The sequence below is a fragment of the Nilaparvata lugens genome, chromosome 2 (genome assembly GCF_014356525.2).
Source record: "Nilaparvata lugens isolate BPH chromosome 2, ASM1435652v1, whole genome shotgun sequence".
In the NCBI taxonomy this organism is placed as follows: domain Eukaryota; kingdom Metazoa; phylum Arthropoda; class Insecta; order Hemiptera; family Delphacidae; genus Nilaparvata; species Nilaparvata lugens.
Genome location: NC_052505.1, coordinates 28708926 through 28732974, shown reverse-complemented (window position 1 = coordinate 28732974; position 24049 = coordinate 28708926). Strand labels below are relative to the sequence as shown.

The 24049-nt window shown below is 35.1% G+C and overlaps 1 protein-coding gene across 1 annotated transcript in view; it reads right to left on the bottom strand.

The window, feature by feature from the left end:
- The window catches only part of LOC111055421 (ras GTPase-activating-like protein IQGAP2), an 86862-nt gene that overhangs the window by 34120 nt on the left and 28693 nt on the right, over positions 1-24049 (bottom strand). Inside the window, exons 14-24 of the mRNA XM_039420048.1 lie at positions 21902-22001; positions 20447-20619; positions 19889-20056; positions 19302-19466; positions 18276-18380; positions 13154-13318; positions 11613-11726; positions 7185-7474; positions 4458-4587; positions 3339-3433; positions 2265-2490 (exon numbers count right to left, since the gene is read on the bottom strand). Of these exons, the coding sequence (XP_039275982.1) occupies positions 2265-2490; positions 3339-3433; positions 4458-4587; positions 7185-7474; positions 11613-11726; positions 13154-13318; positions 18276-18380; positions 19302-19466; positions 19889-20056; positions 20447-20619; positions 21902-22001 (1731 nt within the window). The remainder of the gene's footprint in view (positions 1-2264; positions 2491-3338; positions 3434-4457; positions 4588-7184; positions 7475-11612; positions 11727-13153; positions 13319-18275; positions 18381-19301; positions 19467-19888; positions 20057-20446; positions 20620-21901; positions 22002-24049) is intronic.

Genomic DNA, 24049 nt, shown 5'->3' with positions numbered 1-24049 from the left:
ATAGATGGTTTATTTGTATCTTCGAATAAAAATAACTTTTGAACGGTTTGAGAAATCGGTACGGTTTTCACCATTCATTTTCTCTTGAAATTCTTTATTGAAATCATGTATCATATGATCAACGTTAGTTTTCTGTCTTCTAACTTTGTTATATGACTATCTTCCAATTTAAAAAATCTGGTGTGGCGCACTCACACAACTTTCCTAGCCGTTATGAAAATTGATCACCTGACGCTAGTGATCCCGCGCATCTCAAGTCTACTACTATTCAAAGATCTGAGCCAGCTGGTGACAATAACGCTGGAAACACACGAGGTCTGCTATCTCTTCATAGTGAATGATTTAATAGAATCAACGTTTGCAATTGAAATAATCACATTTTCTCGAATTTTGAGCTTATTTCCAATTTTAGGTGAAAATGTTACTAATCATTAATTGTAGAGATTCTTATGCTCAATCTTTTCCGCTCGAAATTTTTTGTTTAAATTGTATCTGAAGCCTGATAATTGAGAATCTAAAATCAAACTTTGCATAGATGGGGCGGAGCTCCTAAAATTTTTACAGATATGGGACTTATGGCAGTTGATAGAGCTTATCAATGACTAATTTAGGTATGAATTTGATCAAAATCGTTGGAGCCGTTTTCGAGAAAATCGCGAAAAACCCTGTTTTTGACAACATTTCCGCCATTTTAGCCGCCATCTTGTATCGCATTTGATCGAAATTGTTCGTGTCGGATCCTTATGTTGTAAGGACCTTACGTTCCAAATTTCAAGTCATTCCGTTAATTGGGAGATGAGATATCGTGTACACAGACGCACACACGCACACACACACACACACACACACACACACACACATATATATATATATATATATATATGTATATACAGACCAATACCCAAAAACCACTTTTTTGGACTCAGGGGAACTTGAAACATATAGAAATTTACAAATTGGGGTACCTTAATTTTTTTCGGAAAGCAATACTTTCCTTACCTATGGTAATAGGGCAAGGAAAGTAAAAATGAAGTTGATTTCAAAATGGCAGAACAAAATTTTGATGCGACAGAAAATCAGTTATTTTTATTCGAATAGGATCTCCAATCATACCTATCATCTAATGTCTCTTTTAAAAGAAATATTCAGCTGCTTCTATACAACAACTGGAAGCATGACAAATTGAAAACTTGACGTAATGTAATATTGAAGAACTGAAAATAGGCATATAACCATACTCGGTTAATTGAGAATCTATATGCAAAATTTCAAATTAATCAGTTGAGTAGTTCAGACGTGATGATGCGTCAAGCATAATTCCTTATTCCTTACGTGTATAAGCCAGTTCTTTCCTTTATTATAGTATAGATAACTGAAGAATACATAATACTTGAAATATCACAGAATCATATTGATTTTTTTCAATACATCAATAAATTTTAGTATCGATTAGATCCTTCTCAATTTGAATCAGGTAGCCTTTTGTTTTCCCAATTCAAAACAAAATACCTAAAATATTCGTTCCACTGCGAATTTGTGTCTGATAGTACATTATAACTGAAGAATATAAATTATTACTTACTTTATTGTGATCTATTCATGTTTTTATTATGAAATTCAATGATACAGCAGAAAGACTATGTCCATTTCATTTGTACTGGTGACAAAATTTTACATTAAAAATAATTATTTGATAAAATCCAAGTTCAATTCTAATGAAAACAAATTCCTTCAAAAAATAATTGATAATAATACGTTTCAAGGGAAAAAATTAAGAACAAAAAAATTGGGAAGAATCGGTATTGGAACAGAGAAACCATCGCTCTGAAAGCGAGTGTTTTACCGTTACGCTACACGGCTCCGTTCGAAAACGATTGTCTTGAAGCAGCATTATAACCTCCTCATAAAAAACACACTTCTGGGCTACAACAATGTAGCCTATGACCAATGGAACTTCATGTACGGTAGCATGAATGAAATTTAAACATTAATTCTGAAAAATCTAGAAGGAAAATTAAAATTTGGGCTTCCAGGAGCACGATATTGATATTTTTAGAATCTATGTGCAAAATTTGGAGATCTAAATCATTTCCGTTTTTCCGGTATGCAATCCACAAATTGACATGTTTTGATGCGAACAAACAAACACAACCCTACTCTCTCTTATTATATAGATTGGGTAATTTTAAAAACTTATTTTGTCAAATTTTGTAATGAGTAATTTGACAAACTCATATTGTCAAACAACTCAAAGGCAACCTTACCTTGAGAATGTCCTTCTCCAGCACATCGGGGAACTTCATTCGTAGTCCGTTTCGCAGCTCCTTGGCCAGAAAGAGGAGGCCATAGGGAATGGCGGCCTTTGACTCCATTATGTGATCGAGGAACATGGTGACGTTCGCCTTCAGTTGGGCAATGCTCGACTGCAGCCGCTCCATCACCTCTTCGTAGTCCAATGCTTCTGTCGCACTCGACAGGTTTGGCAAATTGCTGCACACGTTAAACATAAGTAAATAGATGAATTAAAGTCATATATTAATAGAAACACGATAGTCAAAACTTAATAGATAAACTAAAATTAAAAAATCATTTAGATACATTTAAAAAGTAAAAAAAAACTGAAAGACCAATAAATAGATAGACAAAAAATGTTTATTGGATGAACAAAATATACTTAGATGAATGAATAAAGAAATAGAATTGAAAGGTTAAGGGTAAAATAGTGCCAAGCCATATTATAAAAATACTCCAGCAGCCATATGTTGGTTTTTCTGCAAAACTGGCAGCCTATGATCCAAATTATTCAAGAATATGACTACAGAAGTTGCTGTTTACATTTTGATTATTATTGCCATTAGCCAATATAAATTTCAATTTGATTGTCGAGTCAAGACGTGTCAGAATTCTCTAATTCAAAACTAGGAAAATGTTGATTGCACTATTTCACTCCGACGCCTCCATAATGATGCAAAGAGTTGAACAAAATATATTGCAACTTAACGAATTACTGACAAAAACTTTGATTGATAGGCATATAAATTATTATGACTAAATGATAAAAATAAACAAATGATAGACAGAAAAATGATTGAATGAATGGATGATAAATTATTGATTTTTATTAATCAATAATTTATCGTATTTTATGATCAGTTGAGGAAAACATGGGAGTTGAGAATTGAATAATTAGTCAATTTTGTATCACAACAAAAGAAAAACATATAGTTGAAGACATGAAGATAAGTTGATCAACTGATTAAAAAATAATGAGTGAATGATTTTAGTTTTCTGTAAATTCACAATTGGTAAATGAAAAAAATCTATAATGACTAACTGACCTCGCCATTCCAGTCTCTGTTTCTGTTTCAATTCGCCAGCGATTGTAGATGCTCAGAGGGTTTGTATCGATTGACAACATTTTATTATTCAACACCTGCAAGTGAAAAAAAATAATGTTGAACAATTTTTTATCATCATATTAGGCCTATATACAGTAAGCAATGATAGTTATGTAATTCTGATAAAATACATCTCATCTCAATTAAAGCTGTCTCAACACACCTAAACTCAATACAATTTTCATTACGACTCAAATCAACAAATTTTTACTCCACACATTCTTTTTATATACCACCCAACATATCGTCACAATAAAACTAAACACATCTCGTCTCATTTCAATCTAATAAGCAACTTGACACAGAATACAAGCTGAATTCATCTATTCCAAGAATTAAATAGGAAGAGACTTTCTCAATTTTAAATTTAATTGATAATCCTGTCCTGTCCGAGGCTATTTTGGGTACTGCAAGTGATATAAATTTTTCTATGAATAGGGTACTGGCCTATCGCAAAACCCCCTTGCTAGGAGGACCAGAATTTGGGGTTTATTCCCTTGAATATCAGCCGCCCAATCTGGGTACAGACGCTGTTTGGCTCTTCCGCCCTCTCCGCCGTTGGGATTTCTCCTCATCCGCCTTTAAGGTCGTTGGCCGGAGAACAAAATAAAATGAAAAAAGAAGAATATTCCCAAGATAGGGAGGACAGGATAGAGAAAGAAAGTAGCGCGCGACGACAGGATGACAGATTGACACCTTACTGAAGCAAGGCACCCATCATCCTTTTAACCGCGCACTGCAAGAGAATGGCACAAAGCGGAGTCAATGGAAAGGTGCCATTCTAGAAATAATAGATCCAAGCATGTCGAAGATGAAGAAGGTGATAGGAAGAAGGGCTTGGAAAGGGGATGTCCCTTTTAGTCGCCTCTTACGAACAAGCAGGGATTACTGTGAGTACAATTCTACTACCCCTACCACACTGGGGCAAAATTTTAATTGAAAATGATGAAAATAGAATACACAGAATGCATTGTAGAGTATTGAGAAATATTTAATAATAAAAGTATAATAATTCATATGATTCAATTATGTGAACTCTCTATCTACGAATTGACGTACCTTCATAACAATCGGTCCAAGAATGTGGCTGAGTGTATTTTGTCCGTAGTGCTGCCTGGCATAGTTGACTGCGACATTCAGGACTAGAGGATCTCCCGTTATCACATCGGCTGGTTTCGTTATCTTACATCTGGAACAAAATATGATTCGGTGATTTTCTAATAAAGTATTTTATTAGGGCTGTTAATTGATGAAAAATAATTCCATGGCAGCCTTTCGTTTTTAAAACTTTTTTGTTGTGAAAACAAAATGGTAGCCTACTATGGAATTATTTTATATTAATTAACAAAATATTCGGAGAATTGATAATAGTGTGCATTATCCTATTCATATCCACACTTGAGAGCTATTCAAAGTGAGTTCAAAAACATTTACTTTTTCAATGGAATCGGAAATTTACCAAGAAGAGAGTATACCGAAAACGCTAAGAAATAGGAGAAGAACGAAGGACAAAAGAAGGAGCAGAAGATGGTGGAAAAGATCAAGATATAAGAAATCCATGAAGCCATTAAATAAATGGATGGGAGAATGAAAAACAAGATTAACAGCAGATGAAGAAAAATAACATAAAATGTATGAAGACTAGGAGAAGTTCGAGAACACAAGAAGAATAAGAGGAGGAGAAATATAAAAAGACAGAGGTAAATGGAAAATGAAAGAAGAGACAGGAGAGAAGATAGAACAGGACAGTAAAAAAGGAAGAAGAAATCTGAAAAAATGATGAAGTTCGGAATAGTACAAGCCATAAGAAGAAAGCCAGTTTTTGTAATAATAGTTTATAAATAGTTTGGACTCAAAATTGGACAAAAATCGTGAAGTGTAAACATAACCTATTTTTGGACTATTTCTATCTAAATTTGGGAAAGAAACAGTTTTGGGGTTCAAGCCTGTTGTTCCTTTCCCAATCATTCATAGTTGAGAATGATATTGTAACCTATGTATAAATAAAAATATGTTAAAGGGACGAGAGGTGGAAAATAAAAGTGAACAAAAAATAAGTAAAAAATAGTAGAGTAAGACGAAAGCAAGAGAAAAATTTAATTGAATTGCTGCTTTTATTAGCCTAGGAGGTCAAAGTAAAAAGCGAGAGGACAGGAGTAAGATCATAAAGAACTCATAGAAAGGGCAAGAGAAAGACAATAGCAATAGTACAGATATGGAGGAAAAATAAGGATTTACAATAAAGGAAAATTAATTTCAAATTTATACTACTTCCAAATCAAAATCTAGGTTAAGCTACTATCACTTATCAAAAAAATCTGGTGTGGCGCACTCACACAACTTTCCTTGCCGTTATGAAAATTGATCACGTGCCACTAGTGTTCCCGCGCATCTCAAGTCTACTATTCAAAGATTTGAGCCAGCTGGTGACAGGGCAATAACGCTGGAGATACACGAGGTCTGCTATCTCTTCATAGTGAATCATTTAATAGAATCAACAGTTGCCAACAGTTTGCAATTGGATAATCACATTTTCTCGAATTTCGAGCTTATTTTTAATTTTAGGTGAAAATGTTATTAAACATTAATAATTGTAGAGATTCTTATGCTCAATCTTTTCCACTCGAAATTTTTTGTTTAAATCGTATCTGAAGCCTGATAATTGAGAATCTAAAATCAAACTTTGCATAGATGGGGCGGAGCTCCTGAAATTTTTACAGATATGGGACTTGTGGCAGTTGATAGAGCTTATCGATGACTATTTCAGGTATAGCTTTAATCAAAATCGTTGGAGCCGTTTTCGAGAAAATCGCGAAAACCCCTGTTTTGACAACATTTTCGTCATTTTAGCCGCCATCTTGTATCGCATTTGATCGAAATTGTTCGTGTCGAATTGTAAGGACCTTACGTTCCAAATTTCAAGTCATGCCGTTAATTGGGAGATGAGATATCGTGTACACAGACGCACATACACTCATACACACACACACACACACACACACACACACACACACACACACACACACACACACACACACACACACACATACAGACCAATACCCAAAAACCACTTTTTTGTACTCAGGGGACCTTGAAACGTATAGAAATTTAGTAATTGGGGTACCTTAATTTTTTTCGGAAAGCAATACTTTCCTTACCTATTGTAATAGGGCAAAGAAAGTAAAAATGACAATTTATTCACACTTCAAAAAGCAAACACATCATCAATTACAAATACATATACTATGAATTCTATTTAGAATGATATATACTATGTTTGCTACAATATTTGTTAATAATACTAAGTAGGCCTACTATTTTACACTAACAGCATCTAGTTACTTTTTTGGACTCTCTGAAGTAAACATGTTTTCTAAAAAAAGAGAAATAAACAAAAATAGGTTTTTCTTGCTGAGTTTTTCTTTTCGTGTGATCAGCTGAATGATCCCACACATGCTCACTCACATCCATTACGGTATCGACAGACGACAAAATTGCCAGCTGTTTTTCCAAGGACATATTTATCCTTTAAAGGTCATTCAGCGAGTTATCCCAGGGTTGAGACCTAGTGCAATCGAATCTTCATATCATAAACCTACTTTGTTCCAAATTTCGTGACAATTGTTAGAGCCGTTTTCGAGATCCGGTCACATACAGATATATAAACAGAAATTGCTCGTTTAATAGTATAGGATTCTACTGTTACCTACATACTATTAAAAATACAAGGTATTTTTTTAATTTATATAGTTTACTATTTCATTCGTCTATTTTCAGTCGACTCACTTGATTTCCTCATGTAGTGCATGTTGCAACAGTTTCAGTAGCAGATACTCCTCCCTCGATGTGGTGGTGAAGTTGAACAGTCTCAATATGACCACCCTTAAGAACTGGGTGCACCGAGACTGCGGCAAACAGAAGACGAGCTTTGCCAGGTAATGTGGTTGGGTCTGCAGGGTGTAGAACAAGTGTTGATAGGCCACTAGTTGTTTACGACTGGAGGCGTTCAGTGCTTTCAAGCCTCCGTTACCACTGCTCACTGTATCGTTCAGGCGTTTGCCAGCTTTTTGCACGTCCTAGATCAAAGAAATTATGAGTAAAACAAGAAATTAAAACTCATCTCGTGGATTGAAAAGGAATTATATGAGTAGAAATGATGTGTGGTAGTAATAACTAATAAAATAGATAATAAACATTGAAGTCATCTTATTGATGCTAGTTCAGCAAATAGATTAAGGAAATACGAGTGAATGTAATAAGTAATTTTATTTACAGGGTGAAAACTATAAGGTATATCGTGAAAAATGAATAAATGAAACTAGGGTGAAATGAATTAAATTTATTTCCAAGATAGTAGAAGAATTGAAAAATTATTAAACAACAAAGGAGGCAAAAATATTTAATAAACTATGTGTAATGTTGTCCTACACAATAAACTATATGTATGAATAAAAATCAAAACAAAAAGAGGCAGATGCAATTAATAAACTATCTGTTGGCAATTTTTTCTGGGTTATGTTTTCTTAACTTATACAAGTTGGCAAATTATGAGAGAAAATGGAGCTAATTGTGTAACAGATAGACAAATGGGCTATACAGTTTTTTATGAATTAAAAAAATAGCGAAGATGAACCACCAGGATGTGCTTTAGAAGATCACTGATGGGTTGCATCAAGCAGGATCAGTTTCAATCAGGGATCTTAGCAATATTTTGTATGATCAACATTGATGCAACCCAGCATGAGTGGAGCTAGCTTTAAGCAGTCACCATTCCAACGGGAAAACCGAGAGCACGTCACTCATTTATTCTGAGCGATTGAATATGGAAGTATAATAGACTCTTATTGCTTTTCTGTAATGTACAATGCCTTAGTAATAAGCTGCATGAGATAGAAGCAATAATGCAGAGTGAGATGTATGATTTGTTGTGCTTCTCAGAACATTGGTTGAGAAAATGTGACCTTGAGATGATTAGGATAAATGAGTTTGCTCTGGCTGCTGGGTTTTCTCGTGTTGCTCAGAGGAATGGAGGTGTTGCAATTTTTGTAAAATATAATTTGAATGCTGCATGTGTTAATGTTGAACATTTCTGCTTGGAGGGTGAGCATGAGTTTGCATGTGTGACTTTGGGGCATGTCAAGATGTACATAATTGTAGTGTATCGTCCACCATCAGGCAATCTGGGTGGCTTCTTTCAGGCCTTGGAGGATATGATTATTATGCTTAACAGGCTTAACCCAGGATTTGAATTTATAGTTGGGGGGGACTTCAACATCAATGTATTACTGAGTAACAATAAAACACGTGACTTTCAGAATCTGTTAAGATCTCTGAATCTATATCTGACAATCCATCAACCTACTAGAATGGATGCTTGCCTTGACAATGTTGCCTCCAGTCTAAGACTGAATGATAATTTATGGTCAAGTGTGGTGCATTATGAGTTGGGTGATCATGAGGCAATCAAGTGTATGGTGATTCCCATCTCCAGGGCAAATAATAGTATAGCAAGTGGGCCTAACCAGTTGTCTGTTTGTACTAAAACAAGATTGATTACAGAGAACAAAGTTAGAATGTTTTGTGATGGACTGAGAGATGTGAACTGGCTGATGCTCTTTCAGCATGTGGATGCAGAATCCAACTTCACAGCATTCTTTGATTGCTTTCTGGGAATGTTCAATCAGTGCTTCCCACTTATTAACTTTAGGAGCAAAAGAAGAAAGGCATCACCATGGATAAGTAGAGAACTGTTGAATCTTAGGGATATTGTTCTCATTGCTTATGAGAGATACAGAGTTGATGGCTCAAGGCTTTCAAAGTTGATCTATACTGATCTGAGAGATCATTACAGGCTGGAGGCTGAGAGAGCCAAGCTATCATACAATGCTGATCGTATTAGTAGAGCACCAAACAGATGTCTGGCAGCATGGAATGTCATTCGTGATGAGCTGCGGTCTTCTTCCAAGGGAAGTTCCGCTCTCTCCAGATGTTCTCAACAACCACTGGATTGGTTCTGTTGAGCAAATAGCAGCAAGGATGACATCACCTGTGACCTTGCCAGCAACAGCAGAATCGCTGACAGCACCATCATTGACACTAGAATCATCATCAACATCAGTGCCGGTGACAGCCTCTTCACCGGCACCAGCATCTCTGACAACACCATCATCAACTCCAGCATCACTGATGGCACCATCATCGGTGGCATCATCATCAGCAGCGTCATCATTAACATTGTCGTCGTCGGCGGCATCATCGTCATCAACATCGGGACCAGTGACAGCCTCTTTACCGGATCCAGCATTGTTGACAGCACCATCATCGACTCCAGCATCATCATTGATGGCATCATCATTGACAGCATCATCATCGACATCAGCATCAGTAACAGCCCCTTTGCCAAATCACCAGTTCAAGGGATGGCTGCATCATGGGCACTGCCTGTGTGTCATCTTATGCGGGTTCGGCAGCCACCCACAGCTACACTGGTGTGGCACAGTGTCACATGCGAGGATGTCCTGCAGATCACCATGGGCCTCAAGTGTTCGGCAAGCAAGTACATTTATTGTATGTCAAGTAATTTCTTAAAACGTATCATTAAGTTTATATTGATCCCTTTGACTCGATGTATAAATGAGTGTCTAGCTCAGAATGTATTCCCAGATGAGTTGAAGTTGGCAAGGGTTGTACCAATTTATAAGAAGGGTTCTCGCCTGGATCCTAACAACTATAGACCAGTCTCAATTTTGCCAGTTCTGTCAAAAATATTTGAGATCATAATAGCTGGCCAATTGTATGAGTTCTGTGAGCTGAATGGTCTGTTTGCTGACACTCAATTTGGGTTCAGGGCTGGACGGTCGACAGTGGGCGCTGTCGAATGTATAATTAAAGGGATATGTGATAGTTTTGAAGGGGGGAGCCTTGCTGGGCTGACGCTATGTGATCTCAGCAAGGCTTTTGACACCCTGGATCATGAAATCTTGCTGTCTAAGTTGATTCTCTATGGTGTGGTTGGTGGCCCTCTCCAGCTTCTGCGCTCATACTTGGGTGGACGCAGGCAGGCTGTTCAGGCAGGTGGTGGGCTCTCACGGGTTAGAGCCCTGAGTTATGGGGTGCCCCAGGGATCTGTGCTGGGACCCCTTCTGTTTCTGATTATGATCAATGATGTTGCCCTTTCAGATCATAGGATGGTTGTATGCTACGCCGATGACACCTCTATTATGGATGTTGGCAGGAATATGCATGAGGTCCAGGACTTGATGAATGCATCCACAGGGGCAGCTGCCGACTGGTTTGCTGCTAACCGGTTTGCCTTAAACAGTGAAAAGACACAAACCATTGTCTTCAGCCTTAGGAATGGGATGCAGTATGAGTTCCCTCCTGTAAAGCTCTTGGGCTTCCATCTTGATAGGAAACTTTCTTGGAGGGAGCATATACAGAGTGTCTGTTGCAGGTTGAACACAGTCCTGTTTCTGCTGAGGAGCCTGAAGAGCTGTGCTCTACCACGCTACCATGCGTTCTTCCACAGTGTGATGTCATATGGCATCACACTCTGGGGTGGAGCTGCTGAGGTAGGGGCTGTCTTGCTGCTACAAAAAAAGGCTGTGAGAATCTGTGTGTTGCTGGATACCTAGCCCCTTGTAGGCCACTCTTTGTTAAGCAGCGTATTTTGACTGTGGTTGGCCTCTTCATTTTCAGGTCTGTGATTGGGGCAGTTGGGGAGGTGGGTGTCCTGCCTACAAGGGGTGATGTCCATGGGCATAATACCCGTAATAGGAATAGGCTCGACCTCCCGTATTGCAGGCTTGGAAGAACTCAGGTTAGTTCGGCTTACATGGTGAGAAAGATCATCAACAAGCTACCCATTACAGCGGGGACTCTGCCACTGGCAAGCCTGAGGAGAAAGTTGAGGCTGTTCCTTGAGGATCACCCGTTTTATGCGCTGAATGAGTTTTTCAGTTGTGAAAGTGCTGCTTTGGAGCGGTATTTTACTTGATGCCTGCTCTTGCCTTGAGTGCATGCTTTTTCTTTCATCTTTAATGACTTGTCTATCTGTGCCCATCCAATGTGGTTCACATTATGGACAGAAACAAACATAATAATAGTAAACTCATATTAATACCTACTAGACTAGACAGGAAATACTGGGAATAAATAAAATAAATTCATTTTCTTTAATGAGGCCAATTTTGTGCTACTTTAATGTGAACCTACCTGAATGGTTGTCCTATTCTCGACGAGCAGACCAATCATGATGTCCATCTGATCCAACTGCTTGTCCAACTCACTATTGTGTCTGATCGCTCGCACCACGTCAGCCTTCAGCGCCTGCAAGAAACATACAATAATTCTACTTGAATGACTGGACATAAGCAATTTAATTAAATAATTTATGTGTTATTCATTTGGTATGTTTTTAACCTTATTTATATCTACCAACACTGATGAGACAAATAACACGCTCTTAAGGCGGAATCCCACAGACCAGTATCAAAATCAGTGACCGGTACAGTGAAAAAATAATTCTCATCAATTCTAATGGGACTATTCCCACTTCGAGCGAGTATGATAGTCCCATAGAACTTATGGTGAGCAAATTATTACTGTACCGAACTCGTTCACTGATGATGTGAGATGCTTATGTGGGAGTGGGACACTAATATATGGGATGCATTTCTAATGAATTTCCGTAAGAACAATTACTTATTCATTAATTTATTCATAGACAATACATATACCATTCAGGTACATGATACCGTAAAAAACTAGTCTTCCAATTTGTGAACCTCTTCCTATAAGAACCTATGGCTTTTTTACGGTTTCTATTTCCGCTAACCAAAACAGAAATTCATTGGAAATCCGGCATTTAATGCTATCGAAATCAAGTACGCTGAGAATGGGGCTCCAAGCCTTGTAACGCATCCACATTTAACATACGAATATGTTTTAAAAGTTGTTTCTGTTTCAAAATTACAAGTTCAATAAATTCATTAGATATTCAGGAAAAAATAGATATAAAATTAATAAGTCCTCTATTAAATAGTGAAGGTGTCATTTTAGAATGATAATGCACTCTCTGTTTAGTAATAAATGTGATACGGTGATACTCAATACCCATTTATATTGGATAAGAGTTCTAAAATTTGCCTTTTTGGAAAATAAATAACTGGCTGTATCAAGCGTTATTAATCAATATGAATGTTCAACTGACAACTTGAAATTATGGATGTTCAATTGAAATATAATTACGTCCAGCTTGATAATATAGGTGTCCAAAATACATGACACTCAAACTTATTACAACCACTCATTTTTTTCTCATATCACAATAGTAGTTGGTTCATCATGTATCTGACAATTTTTCTTCTTTTTGTTCAGTAAAACATTTCAACAAGCAATAGAAAGTAAATAATAATAATAATATTATAAACTAATACATTTGGTTGAATGATAGTTCAAGAGTGGAGATAACAACAGTGAGATTCACAACAAGCTATCAGCATTCCTTATAAATAACATAAAATAAAGATAGAAGTCATTCTATTTTAATTCTGCTTCCCGTTTTACTGATGTTGACAGTTTAGAGCGAATCTCACAATGAATGAATTCTACCTGCAGTTAGTCGGCAGGTCCCGGCTGCCTAAAAAGCAGTCGTTATGTCATGACAGAGGTCCTACTAAAATTGATCAGTTGCGACCTGAAAACTCTGACACCAGACCTGAGCCAGCCAGGTCACTAGATATTATCATTATTACCTGCAGTTGAAGTTCACGTTGATAATCCTCAGTGTTGAATTCGAGTAGAGGTATGAAGTGCCTAACAATCTTGAACGAAGGATTCGGCTGGTGAACAAGGCTATTGTAGACATTGCGAGTTTGCCTACCTCTCCACAGTGCCTGCACTCTTATTATTTCCTTCACCTGAAAAAATCAAACAATTAAACTAATTATTTATCCAGATTCAATAAAAATAATTTGGTAATTCAAAAGGATAATTTTATTAATAATTGAGAACACTGACACATATTGCTATTGTGGAGGTTTTTCATTGACCGAGCGAAGTGAGGTCTAAGATTCAAGTCGACGGTTTGGCATTTCTCTTAATGTTTAAATGTTTATATGTTGCGCATTTACGGCGAAACGCGGTAATAGATTTCCATGAAATTTGACAGGTATGTTCCTTTTTAAATTTCGCGTCGACGTATGTACAAGGTTTTTGGAAATTTTGCATTTCCAGGATAATATAAAAGGAAAAAGGAGCCTCCTTCATACGTCAATATTAGAAGTGAAAATCAGACTATAGAATTATTCATCATAAATCAGCTGTCGAGTTGACTATAAATTGCATGCCATGACGCATGCAATTCAATATCTCAATGTAACTTGGTAAAAAATTAACAGCTGTATAGACTATAAATTACATGCCTCATTGCATGCAATTTTTATGCACTATTAAATGGATGCAAAGAACTTATAAGAGCTCGTCTGGGCGCCTAGATGTCTTCTGGTTTTTTCACGCTAAATTCCGGAAAGCGTTATATGATAATATTAATCTTGTGTAAGCATGATCTGATCAAATAAATAATTAGTGTATCAGTGTGGATGTGCTTATGGTTTGGGATGTCGTTATAACTGCGCGAGGTCTACTGTTCACAGAACTACTAGTAATAGAGAAGAGAACACTGCTATTATAGTCAATTCCACTTGATTTGGTATTTTAATTCCAGGATTATAGTTACAATACAAAATTAGCAAATTTGCAATTGAATACAGTATTATAAAGCTTAGTGATGTGGGCGGGTAAATACTAAATACATGAGCTGTAGTTTTCCAATTACTATCCTTTCAGGATAGTGAAATGGATGATAAAATGTACTAAAGAATTTTTTATATAATCTTAAATAGCATCTTACTTTTGAGCAAGATTGACTTTCTTGATGATTTTCTTTGTTTTTGTGCTAATAATAATAATACTGAGGGTGATGCCCACATAAGCTTTTAGGCTTGTGCATGGGTAATGAGTAAGAGGGATGATGATGAGAGATGACGACTACTTTTTAGGTAGGCGGGACCGAAGGCTTATCGACTCCTCCGAAAGACCGTATCTATGTGATTGTACTGTGGTCAAGAAATTTTGTCCTGGTCGAGATTCGAGCTCGGGTTCTCTTGATCATTAGATCACGCCACCCAAATAGTTGATGTTAAATCTTATTGCAAATGACAAAAAAACTTTATTTATATAATTCAGAGAAAAAAATTGAACTAGTATCATTTTTACACTTTTATACATTTCCTAAAGAAAAATCAAGTATTCAAAACTCATAAAGTGATTAAGTAGAAGATGAGGAGAAAATGGACAGACCACAGCTGCTCGAAGAACTTCAAGGTGATGATATTGTAAAAAGGGGGGGGGAGGGTTCGTAGCTCCCAGGCGGGTAACATTTTTCCTGCTTTTCAATTCCTAGAAAATGGGTTCTGTTCATTTCTCACAATAAACAAACAAAAACAAACCCAAGGGGATAAACTGTTGCATGCCTATGTCACATTTGTATTTATTCACACTTTCTATAATGATTAAACAGATAGGATCTATATAAATAGAAAACAACCATAGTGACCTTTTAATAGAATAATTACTAAAATTATTAGAGTGCATTATTTCCAGTGCCATCAATTCATTAGGACTAGGATTGCTGAATCTCTGGATGGTAGTAAATTAATCTAATAATATGTACATATTCGTGTACTATAGGACCTATACACTTATGCCTATCTTTAGATCAATTGTTGCATGTTTGTTCGAACAAAACATTTATTTTTGAGAAATATGAATAATAAATACTGAAATATGTACTGATAGTTGTTATTTTCAAATGAAATTTACATATTAATTTGTTCACCCTCTCTAGAGTCATAGACATATTTTTTTCTAATATAACAAACGCAGATACCTTTAGAATAATTACTGAAAATGTCAAAATGACTCATTTTTAGCTTATTTTATCCTGTAGATAAGCTACAGGAGTAAAAATTATGATCTTGGAAGGATTTTTTATGTTTTATGATCTCTGGAGACTAATGATTAGATAGAAATTTACAAAGAGGAAAACCTAGTGAAATTTCAATTGAATAATTAAAATTGTTCAGGTGACTTATTCTTAGTTTCTTTTATTTATTATTAGTTAAGCAAGAATACATCATACTGGAAGAATTATTCCATACTTTGTCAAACAAGATCTCTGAAAATGATAATTTGAATAAAATTCATAAAAAAGGAATCAAACGGCGGAAACGCTCAGTAGAATCAAAGATAGAGAAAGAGTTCCAAGTGACTAGTACCAAATTTCCATCATACCATAAAAATAATAATAACTCTCTTATCAGAAGTTCCTCAACTATTCAATTTTTCACACCATTCGATTAATAATACCAATAGTTATCACATTATTATCAGTATCTAGTTCAACAATTATTTCATCAAGCTTATTCAACCAAGTCAGTATTTGGACAAGATTTTTACAATATAACAACATTTGTAATTAAGTTCCAAAGGAATATTGAAGACAGTGAGTAATTTAATACAGTGCAAGAACGGTTCAAATCATCGAGTAATGACGGGACTCATCGCCTAAGATTCAAGGAGACTAAGGAGAAAGAAGATCAACCCTAATTTGAAAATTTTTTAGACACCACGTCACTACACGGAGTGAGATACATCGGCGATCCTAACCGACATTGGATCGTACGATTATTCTGGTCAATCGTACTCGTAGGTTCTATCATATCATTATACATTATTTACAAATTTAAATTGCCTCAATGGAATGAAACCCCTATTCTAATCGAACTAGGAACTGTTCCACTTGATATAAGAAACTTACCAGCTCCAGCTATAACATTCTGTGACGCTATACATATTCCCAAGGCAAAAGTAGAATCCTACATGAATGATCTTGAAAAAGTGGGTTCTATCTACAAGATTGCCGAAATTCTAGGTATGACTCGAGAAGCGTTCAACAAAGAATACAATATCAACTCTACACTAATCAACAGGAAAAGTGTGAACAAATTTACGATATCTGATACAACACTGAAGGAAGTTTTTGATGACTTGGTGACCACAAGTTTGTTTCAAACCAACAATTTTTTTTACTTCAACAAATCAACTATGTGTTTCCTAATCTACACGTTTAGGGGTCTCTGTACAACGTGCAACATGTTTCCTTCTTCAAAAATCTACAAAAAAGATTCAGTGCGCGAGTTTTTTGTAGAAAATAGAAACTACCATCAGTTGTACTTGAACACATTAGACTATACCACAACCAACTACCAATCGAACAACGCTACAATGCACGGGTTTCCGTTAGTAACGATATCGACTCAAATTGACAACTGGAGAAACGAGAGTATAGATTATCCAGTGTTGGTTGAAAGTCCGTTCATAGAATATGAAATGGTTAGAGAGAATATTTTGCGTGTTGTAGGGAAAAACCCCACCATGTTTACAATTCACAACCCATAGAATGTCCCCACACCTTACATACGTTGGCACCGTCTAAAAGGATGTTGTAATACACGCATATACATTGACCCTGAACAAATATTACAATATCCTCTAAACGATGATATATCTAGAAAGATCCCACATCCAACCCAATGCCACAACACAGCTGGGAAACAGTTGGATTTTTTCCAGTACTACACAGGACAAAACTGTATACTGGAGTGTTTTACAAAGAAAGCTTTACGGGAATGTGGTTGCGTTTTATTTTACATGCCACACAACGAGACCACACACATATGTACGGCCGAAAACATGACTTGTGCACTGAAGATCACCCAATTGGACCACTACAACATTAGTGACAAAAATTCTGTGAACTCTTGCAACTGTTTGCCGTCTTGTAACGAAACTGAATACAAAGTGATGTCAATCGAATCGTTTCCCAGAGAAAGTTTGCTGAGTGATGATTATTCTAAGGGACCAATGGTTGTTAAACCAGACACTGTTAAAATTGTATTCAGAGATGATTTGTTTTTTCCGAAAATACGTACCTACTACACCTATGACAGCTATGATATAATCGAGTCGTCCATTTTCTATTTGGACTTGTTCCTAGGTATAAGTATGATGACTATAATCGAAGGGTTCTACTATATTGTGCAATATTTGATTGATCGTTACAGAATCAATTCATTTATTCATCTATTTATTTAGTGATACACAAAAACAGTAATGAAACAACAGGCACAGCCCAGAACTGTCTCTTTCACGAACTTTATTGATATAATGCTTTAAAAGTGAAGTTACGTTTCTACATCACTGTGCATAAATTATTAGTCCAAAAATATAAAAACCAGAAATTTTGAATTAAAAAGGGTTAGAAACTGAAGAATATGGAATTTTCGCACTCAAAAGCAGAAATTAATAATTTAATTTTAAAATTTTATCCAGAGAAAAATATAAAATTGACGATTAAAAGCATCTAGGTGTAAATAAACAAATGAATAAATAATTTAGTGGTGCATTTTCTATTCCATACTTGTCTTTCTGTACTTTCTTACTGCGTACATAAACAAACACTTTTCGCTTGTGCGCCGGTAATGGAATTGTACGAGAGTGATTGATGAGATGATAAAAGGTCTAAGCCTACCGGCGGGATCCAACTCAATAACCATGCAGTACTAGCAGACTGAAGGATGCAACGCCTTAATTCATTCCATCAATCTGACCTTTTAGTTAATATAGACCTTCAGCTATTTACGAGATTGAACATTTTATATATATAAGAAAGCTGTGAATGTAAATTTTTAATAAATTAATATTTTGTGAACTTATGAATTTGATTAATAACATACAAAATGTACCAAAGCCTACCTTGTTTCTGTAGTATTTCAAGATATCGTCCCCGCTGGAAAAACGAGGCGATTTCACAACACACTTTTGCTGCTTTCTCTTGAAAATAATTGCTCTCCACCACCTCTGAAAATAGGAACAAGAAATATTATTATTTATAAAAACAATTCTATACTTTGAGAAGGTTCAAGTGAGCCATTATTAACTAAGATTATTGTTATATGTAAAATGTTATAACCTGTTATATAATATGGGAACTTCAGCGTGTTAAATTAGGATAAACAGTATTTTGTACGAGTAAACCATAAATATACTGTATTTACAAGTAAAAGTGTTTTAAATGGAAAGAATATTGGAAGCAAGTATGCAAATAATAACTGTGATAAACTAATCAACAATTACCATTACAACAATGATTATGAAAGTCATAATGTTCTTAAAAATAGCATGTTTTATACTATAAATATTATGTTCTTAAGACGAGGGCCTGAGACTTCGAGAAGTGAGGTGAGTAGGCTGATATAAGGATCAAATAAAGGTCATACAATTGAATGTATAAATAATTTCGTTAGCAAACTCGGAATAAAATACTCTGAGTCGTATTTATAAACGATTCTTAGAACTGTCTTGGCGGAGCACGTTTTGTTATCTAGCAACAAATGAGAACCGTCAACTAAGCTACTAGAATCGTTCTGGTTGTTTCCCAAATGTCGAAAAGAAACGACCCAAAAGGTCGATTTTTAATGCTTTCCTAGGAAAGCATTAAAAATCTAATAAAACTAAGGCCCTAGAAGGCTATCTGCTCTGAAGATTTACTGTAGCATATAATGGAAAAATATAACATAACAAATCCTCCAAATATATGTTAAGATAATACAATTGAAATATTTACAGTTATTTGTTTTTGATGACTTGTAAACCTATTTAGAGAGGAATAGCATACTGATTGAAAAAAACATTTGAAAATTTCTTTTATTTGAAAAAAAAACTACACAAATCAGGTTGACTTTTCAACAGATAATTAAAATATTGGAAATCAAAACAAACCTGAATTTTTACAGCCGATCTGTTGCGCTTTCTCAAATTCACCTCTTGTTCAATCGTGGATCTATTTTGACGCTCGTCAAGTTTAGGCGGCGACTGGCTGGGTTGATTGCCGTTATCTTTGGTCGTTTTTTCATTCGATTTCTGTACGACTTTCTCAACAATACTCTAAAAAATAAAAATAAAGTTTGAAAACTGAACACAGATTTAATTTTTAAAGATTGAAAAGTGTGATGTACACGATACTTTGAAGTGAGATTCACTTTGATTTGACAGCGTTGGTTGAAATGAGAAGCATTGGTGTTACTTATGAGCAATGCTGCCACTTTAAAGTGAATCTCAATATGCTGACATTACTCATTATTTAAAATTACATTCTTGGTTGAAAATATGTATTTTGCAGTGATCTATTTTTCTTATTGTATATGACGCCCACATGTGTTTTTCACTTGATTTATTGTATTTTTGTTCATCAAGGAATGAATTTCTATTTCTTTTTTGATCGATCACAATGAAAAGATACAAATAAGGTTGATGACATGTGGATAATAGACGGGAAAAATTAAATTGATTTTAAGTAAGATTCTCACCAAAATCTCGCCAACATTCAGGTTCCCAGAGTTATCTTTCGAACAGTTATCGGCGACTCCATAGGGCCTTTCCCATGTGAACGGATTCTCTAAATGTTCCAAATTCAAATAAACATTATGACCGGATTTCGTACAATAAGTTGTCCATTTTGTTGTGCAGTGATTCATCTGTAAACAGGGAACATAAATCAAATTATTGTCGTACATTTAGGCCTACATTGTGTTTGATTTCGCTTATCATTGAACACATTTTATTGAATTATACATTTGACATGTTACTATTAAGCTAAGTTGCATTTAATTAGGGCTCAGCGATTCGCATAAAGGCCGATTCGCATTTAACCACGGGTTCACAATTCTCCCGCGTCCGATTAGAGCCTTAATCGAGGATTAACACATTCTAAATTAGCTATTTCAGCTATTCAAAGTAGAGTATAGAACATAAGAGTGACTTGACTGATGAAAATATGATATATCATTTAATTATTATGATTTTACGACATTATCATGATTAATATATCATTATCATAATATTATATCATTCAACTCTCAACTGACCTTATTAGACTTGTAATTGTAGAGCAACGAGTACACTCTGACAATCTCTTTGTTGTTGACTGATGACAGTTTATCCATACTGCAACAATCTGGAGCACTGGTGAGGCACAGGATAGTGTCCTCTTTGTCATTGTTTCTCAATGCTGTATTCACTCGGCTCAACCATTCCCATACTGTAAGAAATGGCCAATAATTAAAAACCAATTGAAATTAAAAAATATAATAAAAATATATTTAATCATTTATGACTATAATTAAAAACAAATTAGAATCAAGTAATTAGTCAGGTAATAATAATAATATTTATTTATTCAACACAATACAGCAAACCTCTAGTAAAGAGTGAAGATATTAGTAAATCAACAAGTAATAAGTAGGTAATGGAGACAAATTATTTTCGAACGACTAAGAAACAGGGCTAACATTTATAAAATATCATATATACTTCTTAAAAGGCTGAACAGAGAATGCCCAAAAAAATGTATAAGGGTAGATTGGAGGGAAGAAGACAAGAAATCGTTGGCTAGATGAAGTGGAGGCAGATATTAGATTGATGAGGGTCAGAGGTTAGAAGCAGAAAGCAGGTGACCATTTGGAGTGGAGGCGAATAGTTGAAGAGGCTAAAGCTCACGCTGAGCTATAATGCCGAAAGAAGAAGAAGATATACTTTTTAAAATATAATCTCATGCAATATATTGACGATCAATAGAAACACATCAGTAGCATGTGAGGTAGGAAATAATATGATTAGTTTATTTATGTAGATTATAATATATAAGCTAATTAGATTCTATTTTATAACAACTAACAATATAGGTAACTATTCAATTTTACAAAGCTTGAGTTGAAGAATCCTTGTACGATGAGAGAATTAATTTTAATTTCAATAATGAACGTATAACCATACAGAAACTAATAGGATATAATGATATCTGATGATATAGGGCAATAATGTTCCAAATTTCTCTGTTACACCCAGTCGACTATTGTCGATTATTACTGAGTTGGCCGGGTGAGTGTATGATCGGCAATCCAAGGCAAGATTACCAGCGCCACATGGCTTTACAAAAGAACTATGTTTTCTATCGACTAACAGTGAAATTTGGAACAAAAGCGCCTTACACCATCCTATTTTCTTATGCAATCTTTTCTCTATCAGAGAAAGGAATAGAAAAGGGAAAATTTCTTTCTAGAAGAAGAAGTATTTCACAAGTTTATATGCAAAATACATCAGGCCCTATAGTGAGATCCTTTTTAAAATGTCAGCATTCCTTTTAAATGCTTTTTGTTCAAGCAATGCTGACAGTTAACTATTAATAGCAAATCTGTAGATAAGCATACTATATACTTCTAAATTACGAATTTATTCACACGTAAAATGAAAATCATAACTGACCTTAACATCAATTGGTCAGTCTAGCTATCCATATCTTATCTACTAAATATTAATCTTACCTTCACAGACTTCTTCGACATCGTTGACAAGTTTTTCAATGATGTCTTGAACGTCCACCAGCCACAACTCCATACCTTCGGCTAGATCGTTACGATGGTCCTGTGCAAAGTTGCATTACATCAATAGGTGATATCAATGAATAAATTATTCATTTATTATTTTTTTAATACAAAACAATATAAATTAACACACTAATGGCTTAATACTTGATTCAGGGAAAATCACTTCACTTATATGGGCTACTTTATTCAGATTAATAAAAATAATATAAAAACTTGTAGTACCCTTTTATTAAAACATTATTATTCATTTACATTTTAACTTGAAAATGACCTATGGTCGAAACCAGTCGTTAAAGTATTTTTTTTTCAAATGTTTTAATAAAAGGGTACTACAAGTTTTTATATGATTCAGAGTGTACAAAAAATATCAAGCACCATGAGGAATTTTACTTTATTTTTCAACATGTTTCATAAAATTTGTTCAATAGCTTCTGTTCAAGTTGGAAATATTTGTAAGCGATCGTTAACGTTCCGGAGAATGTTGGACACTGGCCCAGGACGAATATACAGAAATTAAAACTCTAAGGTATTCTTCATTGGTGTAAATTTAAGTAATAGACATTTCAATTGTGTTTTGTTGAAATACATCCTATTATATTGAGCGAGCAATTTCTGTAAATATCTGTCTATTTATGTTCAACGGATCTCGAAAACGGCTTTCACGAAATTAGGAACATAGTACGTTTATTATATAAATATTCGATTGCATTAGGTCTCATCCCTGGGAAAACTCGCTGAAGGACATGAAAAGGATAATTTATCCTTGGAAAACAGATGATAATTTCGTCGTCTCTCGATAACAGAAGATGCGTGTGCCTGTGTGGGAGAGAGACAGAATTATTTCCAGCTGTGTAATCATAATCAATCAGCGAGGAATTTTATCTAGCTAGACAATTTAATCGACTTGATCAACATAATCTGATTAGTTGACATGACATGATAATCCTCCTAAACTAGTAGTTCTATGAACAGTAGACCTCACGCAGTATTCTCATCCACAAGTACCTGATTGAAACTATAGACCAGCTTATGGAAATACGGCAATGGACTGGCTTCTCCACACATCTGTGTAATCACTTGTCAGCTGATTTATGATGAATAATTCTATAGTCTGATTTTTACTCTAATATTGGCTTATGAAGGAGGCTCCTTTTTCCTTTTATATTATCCTTGAAATGCAAAATTTCCAAAAACCTTGTATATATGTCGACGCGAAATTCAAAAAGGAACATACCTGTCAAATTTCATGAAAATCTATTACCGCGTTTCGCCGTAAATGCGCAACATATAAACATTAAGAGAAATGCCAAACCGTCGACTTGAATCTTAGACCTCACTTCGCTCGGTCAACTAGAGTATATCATAATTTTCAAAGTTGATCATTATTTGACAATTCCTTCTAGTCGTGACCCTGGGTCCCAGGGACTCGGGCAATTTTTGTTTTAGTTATAATTTTGCTTCCGTTTGCTTTACTGTCTATTGTAACCCATGTAAATTCATGCCAGTAGACACTTAAACTTGATGTAGAGTGTTAGTGCTCTGTGACTTGTTATTTTCGTTAAATGACGTTTCTGGGTCCCAGGGATCCAAGGGTCACGACTAACGTAACTTTTTTCAAATGCACATTTTTATGAAATAGTGATTGGATTCAAGCAGTCAATATGTTTATTTTGAACAGAGACTTCGAAGAATGTACAAATTGACTTCTAGATCTCTATTTCAATGACATTAGTGATGCTAAAAATAAATTCATAGTTCAAGATAAGAATACTGACCCTGAGTGGGATGATAGTGAAACCAATGAACTTCAGGTGATCCCAGGAATACTAAACCTACCCTAAAAGTGAACTTTATGAAACCTTATATATTTTTAATGTTTCTAGTAGTGTTTCATGAAGGTTTTAGGATTTATAATAGTATTCATTACTATAATTTCATAAGTCTTGCAAAGATTGTGCAACATGGAATTGAGGGTAGGGTAAAAACTACCCTAAGAGTGAACTATGACTTTCCAATTTTTTTCCTATCTTTCTAGTAGTGTTGCATGTAAGATCCATCATAGTATTCATCACTATAATTTTTTGT